This window comes from Thunnus maccoyii, chromosome 3 (genome assembly GCF_910596095.1).
Source record: "Thunnus maccoyii chromosome 3, fThuMac1.1, whole genome shotgun sequence".
NCBI classification, from domain to species: Eukaryota; Metazoa; Chordata; class Actinopteri; order Scombriformes; family Scombridae; genus Thunnus; species Thunnus maccoyii.
In genome coordinates, this window is record NC_056535.1 from 29,467,922 (window position 1) to 29,479,338 (window position 11,417).

Sequence of the window (11,417 nt, forward strand, 5' to 3'; positions counted from 1 at the left end):
TCCAAAAAAAATGAGCCGAGACGAGCTGTGGATGTAGTCAGTATATTATTCTCTTTAAAAAAAAAAAGACTTCATTACAAGAATTAACTTCATTCATTCAGACACAGTCAAAGTCTTTGTATGTTCAGTGTTCTAAATACTGTTTGTCACTAACTGCGTAACAATGAGGAGCTACTGCGTTCAGTTCAGAGATCAATGTTGTTGATTATTTGGACAGACAGACGGCTGATTTCAACTGCTGCATGTGTTCATGGTCAGTCATGATAAGTCACAAGTAGAAGACACATTATTACTGACCTCTGTACATCTGAACTGACAAAAACATGGACGACTGTGGCGAGGAGCTCCAGAAACCTTCAATAGCAAAGGTTTTTGTTTTGTTTTGTTTTTAACTGTATCAAGCGACTCCTTCATCCCTGTTGCACATTAAAATGATTAATTTTTACAACAATAATGAATCAAATCAAGAGCTAATTCATCTCCATTTGAATGTGTATCAAACAAACTCTTCTTATATTAATTAATACACATGATTCAAAACATCTGATGTTAAATTCAACAACGTTGGTCTATCAGTGAGTCTGTCGGTCCAACTCTTTGGTGAAGAGTGAGATATTTTAGCAACTCTCAGAAGGATTGCCATGAAATTTGGTTCAGACATTCATGGTCCCCTGAGGATGAATAATAAAGACGCTGGAGGTGCCGAACAAAGATTTCTCTCATATGTCAGTTCATGACAGGATACTTCTAAAAGTAAAGGGTGAATTCCCAACAGTCTCAGCTTGAGATGAATGCTAAAAGCATGCTAACATGCTAAGCGTTTATTATCTGCTTTCAATGATGAGCTTCAACCCTTCATCTTGAGTCACCAATTGAGGTTGAGTCAAATGCACAATGAAGCCAAATGTAACCCTGCCAGAAATTGGGTCTCTGTAGTGGATGGGAACATGCTAAATTGAGTGTGTTAGCATGCTAACATGCTAAACGTTACATTATAACAGTAGCATGTTGATATCTAATAGCTGCATTTTAACATGCTAGCTGTAGCTAACTGATGTACAGCTGAGACTGATGAAGGTTGAGTCAAGTTTGACAGCATTAAGAGATCTGAGATGTCCTAAAACAGCCACCGTATGAAAGATAAAAACTAAGTAACAACAGTAACTCTAGTGCTGCCTCAGGACAAGATTTGTAGCCCCTCTAGTGATAAAGAAATTCAATTTCCAACCTGTTTGCACTCTCAATACACCCAGCAAAAACAAGATCTTCAGAGGGTGTTTAAGTTACCCTTTAACAAACACTCAAACAAAAGAAAAACATGGTAAAACAATATATTATTTTTAAGTAGAATATCCCAGATGTAGTCTATTCATCTAACTCAAATATCTGTAAATGTTAAATCTGTAAACAGACCAGTAACCAGTTTGGCATTGAAGCGCATAGTTTTCATGATAAAAAGACAACAAAACAGAAAAAGCGGTTGAGTTTACAAAGGCATCGAGACATAATCGACATATACTCTATGACTGATTAAAGTTGTATTAATCAAAGTTTTTGTATAAAAATTGATCAGGTTGACACAAACATGACTCAGCTGGGATGATAATGTTCCTCTGTGTCTACTGGAGAAACAACTCTTTGCTAAAATATTCACCTTAACATCTTCATAAAGCGATAAAATGTCAAATGTTGTGTTTACAGTTTGTTCTCTGCCAAATGTTAATCAATCAATACAGCTTTAACTATATCAAACACTGCATATGTCACCTCAGAAATCTGTGTCATTTCATTATTCTAGTTTCTGCTACAACAGAGAAACATGTAGATACGGTTTGATCCTTCGGGGTCTATTCACTGATTCTCTGCAGCCGTCCAGGAAATGTAAATGCATAGTGAATCTAAACAGAAGTGTTCATATCTCTCTCTAACCCCACCTCCCCTAAATACACTCATATTAGTCCCTGCACCATCTGACAGACAACCAGCCCAGGTATATCAGCCCACTCCCCCCACTTTTTCTCTAATAATGCAGTGTTCACACATGTTTAACTTCCGCCACATTCAAACCTTTAACCTCCAGCACTGTCAGAGCTTTAACTAGTATAAACCTTCCTGACGGGCCGGGCTGCAGTCAGTTTTTTGACTGTTTATCACATGCGAACGCCGTCTTACCCCATCGTTTATGATTCATGGAAGGTGCAGCCAAGCAGGGCTAAAAACGAGTCCAAATTAATTGAAAAAAAGAAAAAAAAAGCCGTCTTTTGTTCCTTTTTCTCTCCTCCCTTCCACCCATGTGTTCATCCCCCTCTCTCTCTCTCTCTGGCACAGTTTGGGTGTTCAGTCGAGTTCGTATAAAAAGGCGTTGGGCTTTTCTCCTCCGTCCGATGCTACATGATGATTCGTGGCTCCGGGACCGACTCGTTGATGGATTTGTGAGGCAGGACGTTGGCGCCGTTCAGATAAAGCTCGTCGTTCACGATCACATCCTCTCCCAACACCGTCACATTCTCCATACGAACCTGAACGACACACATTAACCCGACAAACGATCAGAACAAGTATCTAAACATCCAATAAGGTCAGTGTCACCGTCTTTTACTCACCCACTGGCCGACGGAGGAGCTCCAGCCCACGATGCAGCTCTCCAGCCAAGAGTGTGACCGAACCCGCGCTCCCTTCAGCACCGTGCAGCGTTTTATCCTCACCCCGTCCTCCACGACCACGCCGGCGCCGATGGTCACATTCGGGCCGATGGTGCAGTTCTCACCGATCTGAGCCGTCGGGTCCTGCAGAGGAAAAAGAAAGATTATTAAAGATTATTATAGAGTTCAGTTCTTTATTTGACACGTAAGCTGCTTTTTCCACTACAGGAACTTAACAACCTGTAACCTCGAGCTTTTCATACCTTAAACCTGGTGGAACTTAAAGGGTTGAGATGGTTTCTACTGTATTTCACAAAGCGGTAAAGATCAGATGTGTAAGTTAGATATTGTAAACTGAAATTACAATCAAGTCTTGAGAAAGACGAATAGAAAGGACAAAAAGAATGAGAGGAAAGAAATAACAGTAAATAAATTAATACATAAAATAAAATAAACTAAAAGCAGGTTAAGTTCTAAATGTTTTCATTGATTGTGCTTATACTCTTTTTGTTTTGAGGAAATTTTAGATAATTTTATAAAATATGTAAAATCATGAAGAGAAATAAAAAAACTTTTTGAAAAACGACAAAAAACTTTCCCATTATAACCATTATGTTTACAATAAATCAATCTTCGGGTCTTTGCGTTTAAAATGTGTTATAACATCTTTAGTATAAAGTTTAAAATTATGTTTTGTTGGAAACTAAAATCTGATGTGTGTTATTGGCGGCAACAAGCTGAACTCACCACCAGAACGTTGCCTAGGAAACCGGGTCCTGTGCGTAGCCTCTCAGGAGCGTGTTGCCGTAGTGACTGAAGGTACATACACATCCCTGTCAGGAAGTCTTTAGGCTGACCGATGTCCATCCAGAAACCTGCAGACAGACAGACAAAACAAAACAAAACAAAACAGACAGACATACAGACAGTGGTAGCGGTTAGTTACCATGGAAACAAGGACAAGAAACCATGAGTTTCCTTGTGATTGCCAACAGCTGACGTACTGAAGTCACATGATCAGCAGAGAGCTCTACGTCACAACACCTGCTTCCACTGACTGACAGACTGACAAGTTATCACTGTATTTAAAGGACCATACCGCTGTTTTATTTTTTTTATCTATTAACTACAAACTCTACAGTATTTTTACATATTACTGCCAACCTGCAGGACTTTATATTGTTTCCTGCGCGCATCTTTCTTGCAATTACAAATAACAATCTCTTTCTCTGAAATAAATTGAAATTAAATGGCTGCCTGGAAGACAGAAAATCCGTCTAAAACCTCAGTGTTCTTTGGAAAATTGTAGGAAACAATAAAAAGGTAAAATATAGATTATTTTGTTAAACAAAAACTGAAAATACTGAGGCATCCTGGCAGCTTATTGGTTTAAAACACTAACACCTTTCTACTGTCCTCTGTTGAAAAAAAACAAACAAACAAACTGAAGGTAATGAGCCAAAACTAAAAAAATAACAAACCTGCCAAAGCCTGAAACGAAACAACCTAAACTGAATTAAAATTAATAAATAAACAACCAAGAAATAACATTCTGTGACCAATTTTCAGTAAATGGAGTCATCTCATCTATTTAAATTAAATGATTTAGCTCTTTTTACTTATGATGCACAACACATTTAATACATTTCTAGCTCCACATGTTGATAATAGTGAGAACATTTTTGTTAAATTTATCTATTTTGCTTCAGCTGAAACAAGCTAAACTTCTCATACTTAATTGTGCTGATTTTATTTTATTTTTACATTCTATTTGTACAGATGTTTACATGTTTATTCTGAATTTTTCTTTTACTACACATATATGTGTGTTGAAAACAGGAAGGATTTAAGTGATTTCTCATTAGCCTTTATAACCTTTCTCTAAGAAGACGTCACTTGTCCGGTTTGTTTACATTTCAGTAAATCTTCTGCAGGAAATCACAAGGACTCTCTGTCATTCTCTCAAAGGTTTAATAAGCTGCTCAGTGTTTTCTGCAGAAAACAAAGCCACTACGACCTGGACCAGAGTCAGTGACTCAGACCAGTGTTTGGTTCTGCTTCTGCCGGTCTGGACTACAGGATGGGAGGGAGGTTTAACTGCTCCCAGAGAGGGATGAGGATCTAGAGAAGCACCGATCACAGAATCTCCCAGCTGATCTGGATCCCGGTTAATTCTCATCCGATTATCTTTATCTGAATCCAGCAGAATCCAGCCTGTTTGCTTGAGGACTAGTGGATAAATACCGATTAATTAAAGTATCTGGAAACAGATAAATCCTCTGATCCAGACGTCACGTTTCAGGTGTTTTGTTGATATCGGTGCTTCTCTACAAACGATTCCTCTCCAGAACTACATGAGTTCAGGTGTGAAGAAAAAGCCCAAACACTTACGTCTGGTGGCGCTGTGAGCTGAAGAGACCAGAGCGAGCACACGGGTCAACTTCCCACAATATATTCTATCATCATGTTACCATAGTGACTCTCAGATAAATAAAATAAATCACTGGGAACACGGCGACATAGATAAAAAGAAGCGACGGGTCAAGAAACACAATTGTCCAACTTCTTTTTAGTGATGTCACTGTGTTGTTACAATAAAACTCAAGTTGTAATAAACCAGAATTAACCTCTCAGGTGTATAAAATTGGTGCTGAAATGATTGACAGAAAAATATTTGTCAAAAATTTTCAATCGATTAATCGTTTTAGTCGTTTATCAAGTAAAAATACCAACTGTTGGTATTTTTCCAGTGGTGTTTGCTGCTTTTCTCTGTTTTATATGATTGTAATCTGAATATTTTTGGATTTTAGACAAAATAAGACATCTATAATAAACAACTCATCTATTTTATTAAGTCATTAATCTAACGATGCCAAACATGCAAATCTTCCAGCTTCTTAACTGTGAAGATTTGCTGCTTTTCTTTGTCGTACATGACACTAAAAACTGAGTATCTCTGGGTTTTAGACTGAACAAACAACCAAAACAAATATTGTATTTGCCCGAATATAAGATGATATTTTTTTCTGGAAATTACGTTTGAAAAAGTGGGGGTCGTCTAACATTCGATGACTAAACATTAACAGGTTCACAACATCACAGATCCTTTTTCTGAATGGAGAGAATAGCGTCGTAACAAGGACTCCTACATAAAATGTTGCATTATAGGTTGTTTATAATAATAATAATTTGATTTATTACTATTATTCTATAAATGATTAATCTATTAATCTGAAAAATAATTGACAAAACATGTTTTAGTTGCAGCCATAATAAATGTGTAGTATAGTATTGTGTTGTAGTGCTGCAGCAGTAGTTCTAGTTACCCTGTAGCTCCATCGCGTACAGATGTCCCTCCTCCGCCATGACAGGAAATATCTCTTTCTCTATGGATGTTGGTCTCAGCTGCAAAAAAGATAGAAAGTTAAAAAGATTTATAGCTAAACTAACAGTGCCGTGTGTGTGTGTGTGTGTGTGTGTGTGTGTGTGTGTGTGTGTGTGTGTGTGTGTGTGTATGTGTGTGTGTGTGTGTGTACGTTACAGACCTGGATCCTGCTCAGCATGCTGGGATTGAAGATGTACATGCCGGCGTTGATCTTGTTGGAGACAAAGACCTGCGGTTTCTCGACGAAGCGGTGGATCCTGCCGCTCTCCGTCTCAAACACCACAACGCCGTACTTAGAGGGCTCCTCCACCCGCGTCACCTTCACACACACACAAAACACACACCTGGGCGTGAGTAACAGCCTTGAATAGTCAAGTCTTACTTCAAAACTGCAGCTTAAACAACGATCATGACTATAAGAAGACAATTAAAAACACATTCAGCTTTCATCATGAAAAATAAACAGATTAAAATCAGTTAATCCCAAACACACTAAAATAGTGTTAAAACAGTCAAATAAACATAGTTGTTGTTTTTCTTCTATGTTCTTGTATCTGCAGTTAAGAATAAATAAATCACATTCAATGCTTGAATAAATACAAGGTTTATTTGTCATTTAGGTTCTAATGTGCCTGTTAGCTCACTGATTAGCATCACATATCCTTAAATTTCACTAATCAGCTGATGTTCGCTCTGCTACTTAAAGCCCCTAACCACACAGTGTCATAACTGTGATCTTGTATCTTGTTCACTGAAAGTTGAACACTGTTACCGTTCAGTTCAAAACCAGTTTTTGATTGATGAATCTAGATTTCACTACGATGTTCCACCATCTTTACTGTAATGGTGTGAAATGTGATTCTCACAGGTGAATTCTTATGTTATAGTTCATTCATATGGAGGTTTGTTTTGTATTTGCTTTACTTGAAGTTACAGAGTCAAGTTTTTTAGCACTAGATGTGATGTGGATATAGTCATTCAATAGAACATAGTCTGAACTGTTCATATTTCAGTTTGAATTTCTGTATAGAAACGCATGAGCATGACACTTAGAGATGAAATGTGATTGACAGAGAATTAATTAAAAAGTCTTAAATGATGAACAAAAGGAAAAACAGTCAGTAACGCTCTGCTCCGTCTCTCTCACCACGATGGTTCCCTCCTTGCCGTGGTTGCGGTGGAACTGCAGCAGATCTTTGAAGGGAAAATCACAGATGACGTCCGAGTTGAGGACGAAGAACGGCTCGTTGTCGACGTTCAGCAGCTCTCGAGCCAACGCCAGGGGGCCCGCTGTACGCCAACACACACACACACACACACACACACACACACACACACACACACACACACACACACACACACACACACAGGTTAAATTCTGATTATTATTCATTATTATTATTTATATATTATCAATTAAACTTTCAGTCCAGGTCCAAATGGATCTCAGTGCTGCTTTGAGACCTTTGATCACACAATACACAGTAAAACTATCAGACTCACAGACACAGTATTAAAGTGGTTAAAGTACTATTTCAAGTTCAGAAATGACGCTATATGGCCAAAAGTACGTGGACAGTAAGGATGTTCGAAGCAGACTACTCGACACAGTATCAGCCTTTTAAAAGCTAAAATATCACAACATGATGTTTCGATGCCTAACTTCACCACGCCTAAAATCATGTGACCACCAAAATAGAGTTACATCACACCAGTATCAGGGAGTGTGATGTAACAAGGCCTGGATACTGTGGAGGGTTTTAAGGGCCGAAAATAAATATATAAATATATAAATAATTATATAATTAAATGCTCAAATAAATTAATACATATGTAATTGCATAATAAATCCTTAAATAAATGCATAATTGTATAATAAATGTTTAATTGTCACCATAAATAAATAAATCACAAATTAAATGAGACATATATAAATATATAAATGTTAAGTTTATTTGTGTAATTATTTATCTGTTTATTCATATATATTTATATATATATATATATATATATATATATATATATATATATATATATATATATATATATATATATATAGATATATATAGATATATAGATATATATATTTATACATTTGTATATTCATTCGTATATTAATTGACTTATTTATTTATTCATTTAGTCACACGTTTATTCATCCATTTATCATCTTATTTATTTATTTATTTATTTATTTATGTATGTATACTTTTATTTATCCATAGTGCAACTGGCTGCAGTGAAATAAATAAATGTGTCAGCGTCATCCATCAGAGGTCAGGGGTCGGACTCTGACCTGCGACTGATGGTTGAACTTGATTCTACTGCTTTTGCCTAATTCAAGATGGCTGCACCCGCTGCTGATGCGTTCTACAATGATAGATATGTTGACTGTAGCTGAACAGATGGAGGCAAATGTCAATTCCTGTGTTTTTTCAGATGAGATTGAGGGCTTCGCTGAATGAATTGGAGCGATATCGGCCCTGACTATGTAATAGCTTCAGAGCGCTCTTAACTCGATCAAGGAGAGCTTGATCGACTGGTTGAGCCTGCTGGGTCTGTAACACTGTTCATTCACCACTCAGAGGCTTTAACCCACTTCAAACTGTGAACCATTTTCAGTACAATTGCTTCATATTGATTCGGTGCTTCAGAAAGCTTTGTTTTGTGTACTTTACGACCGAACTCTCTCATCAAGTGACAGAGTCCCATAAATTCTCTCTATAATTACAAACAATGTTTGTTCAGCTTAATATTGACAAGACTGAGAAAATTCTTCACAATCTTTGGTGCAAAACAAGTAAATGTTGAAGGTGCAATAAGTCAAACAGTATATTCTGTATCCTGTGTATATCTTTTCTTCCATTTTTTCCCCTTTAAAAGGGTTTTTGAGGGGAGTTTTTCCTCATGTGAATCCAGGGTCTAAGGATAGAGGATGCTGAATGCTATACAGACTGTAAAGCCCCCTGAGTCAAATTTGTGATATGTGATATTGGGCTAAATTGACTTGACGAGTATGTTTGGGTGATATCGTGGCAACAGATGTGCAGACTCACCAGTTCCAAGAGGCTCCTTCTCATGAGACAGAGAAATACGAATCCCGAGCTGAGGAGAAAACAGTGAAACATTCAGGACACTGCAGAGTCAGCACAATTATCATTTCAATAATACTCCAAAACTTGGGCTTAAAATATTATTAACACTTCAACTGCCAAATTGACCAGATTCCCTTTTATAAATGTGTATTTGTAAGAGTTTAGATTTGTATGATTTCCAATCTGGACTGCTGATAATCAGAAGAAAAAGGCTGTGGGATTAGATAGTTTTACAGTCGTGTACTATCTTTAATGTTCTCTTTCACTTATTAAAAACATGGATTGATCATTGGTGTCAGAAAAAAAAATAGTGAGAATGTTGTAACGTGTTCAGTATGCTGCAGATCACAGACTGACAATCAGACAACCGGAGCAGCAGAAGACTGTCCACACTGGGAAGAGTTGTTGAATTATGTTGAATTATGTCATGCTGTTAGTTGCTTTGAATCTACTGTAATGTGGTTGAGGCAAAGGTCAAATCGACTAAAACTACCTGCATGACTTGATACCACTGTGGGTAATTCAGGAAAGCCCTAATAAGTCACTGGACCGACCCGCTGCTATTAAAACATTCATGTGTTGTGTGAGTGCTGATGTTTATCACAGCTGTAATAGTGCGTCAGTGCGGTGGTTTGTTGGACGTACTCTCTGCTCCTGAACTCTCATCTCTCTCTCCAGCAGCTCAGACATGTAGCTCACCGCCAGAACCACATGGTCCACACCGGCCTACACACACACACACACACACAAACACGCAGACAGAGAGAGAGAGAGAGAGAGAGAGAAAAGGTTACAAAAACATAAAATGAGACTACAACAGTTCAGTTAAAGCCCCTTGTGTGTCGGACTTGAAATCTTCTGACTGTGTGACTCCTGGCGGTAGCTTCAGAACAAGAAACTGACAGGAAAGCCGCTGTGTTCAGGGTCACTGAGGGTCACCTCCTCCGTACCTTGACCAGCGCCTCCACCTGGTGCAGCAGGATGGGTTTGTTGCAGAAGTCCACCAGCGGTTTCGGGACGCTCAGGGTGAGCGGTCGCAGCCGGGTCCCGTACCCGCCCACCAAAATCAAAGCCTTCATGCTTCTGTCGTTAGCAACTGTTACCAGGGCGACCACAGCTCATCAATAACGAGACCAGAACCAGCCTGAGCAGGAGAGAGGAGAGTCACAGTGACAAGTGACTTTTGTTTTTAGTATGATAGTATGAAAACAAGGAGTCTGTGAGAATTATGAAACAGGTTGAGCTTTTGTGAAACGACCTGCTAGATCCATCAAATATTTGCTTATTTATATTTTAGACAAAATAATTATTTGTAACACCCGAGTTCTAACAATTCTAGTGCTGCAACAATAAGTCAATTAATCAATTATAGACAGAAAATTCATCAGTACCCATTTTGATCATCAATTAATCATTTTGAGTAATTTTATAAGAAAGAAAAATGTCAGAATTCTCTAGTTCCAGCTCCTGAAATATTAACATTTACTGGCTTTCTTAGTTTTCTTGGAGTGTAAACTGAATATCTTTAGGTTTTGGAGCGTCAGATAAAACATGACATTTAGGAAATTGTGACATGATAGTTGTAACTTGATAGTTGCTGCCTTGAACAATTCATACAAAAGTCTTAATGCTTAAGAAATAGGATCCCATGAGAGGAAGAAACTGTGTCCTGCTGATGACACTTATTTAGGCTGTTAGTCATGGTATCGCCTCAGATTACAAGAGTTCATTCACTCTTTAAGGAAGTCTGTCTATAAACACATATTGTCTTATGTTAGTCACTATTAAGTGTCAACAAAACTACAAAACCGAGGAAACACAGAGGTAGAAACAGAATAAATACTGTTTTATTCTGATTACTGATTTCTCGCCACAACACCAGCAGCTAACCGTGTTAACAACACAGTAAAACAGAACCTACTCAGTCATAAAAAGCGACAGTTTGTGTTTGAACAGTCGCATGTTTAATAAGTCTGAACTGTGAGGAGTCCAGAGACAGATACAGCCTGAGCTCAGGTCCTCAACTCCTCACAGTGACTGTAGCTAACTCACATTAGCTAAGACAGCTAACATGCTTCTGATTAATTTACGGCCGTTATAAACCGGCTGCTAACCAGTTAGCATCCTTCTCCTGCCTTCAGTCTGTGTAAAAGTGTATAAAGATGATGAAAACTCACAGCGGTTTGATCTCCGACAGACTTAAGGAGATTTCCGAATCACTGAAACTCCGGGAATGACACGTAAGATCGTTCAAATCTGAATTCCTTGTTTGGTTTCCTGTTCAGCCGCGCAGCG

General features: G+C 38.0%; 1 protein-coding gene across 1 annotated transcript; it reads right to left on the bottom strand.

The window, feature by feature from the left end:
* Positions 1 to 26: 26 nt before the first annotated feature.
* gmppb (GDP-mannose pyrophosphorylase B) lies at positions 27 to 11,417 on the bottom strand. The gene is made up of 10 exons (XM_042407165.1): positions 11,300 to 11,417; positions 10,073 to 10,266; positions 9,768 to 9,848; positions 9,084 to 9,132; positions 7,175 to 7,317; positions 6,188 to 6,346; positions 5,969 to 6,047; positions 3,390 to 3,517; positions 2,604 to 2,786; positions 27 to 2,519 (listed from the first exon to the last, which is right to left on the bottom strand). Exons 2-10 carry the CDS (start codon positions 10,199 to 10,201, stop codon positions 2,388 to 2,390), a joined length of 1,083 nt encoding a protein of 360 aa, XP_042263099.1. The 5' UTR covers positions 10,202 to 10,266; positions 11,300 to 11,417; the 3' UTR covers positions 27 to 2,387.

What these genes read in the sequence shown, in the direction of transcription:
- gmppb (XM_042407165.1), bottom strand. Translation starts at nt 10,201, where the DNA reads ATGAAGGCTTTGATTTTGGTGGGCGGGTACGGGACCCGGCTGCGACCG. An exon ending in AGGTGGAGGCGCTGGTCAAG is followed by an intron (nt 9,849 to 10,072) that starts GTACGGAGGAGG and finishes GTGTGTGTGTAG; the next exon opens with GCCGGTGTGGACCATGTGGT. An exon ending in GCAAGGAGGGAACCATCGTG is followed by an intron (nt 6,347 to 7,174) that starts GTGAGAGAGACG and finishes GTGTGTGTGAAG; the next exon opens with GTGACGCGGGTGGAGGAGCC.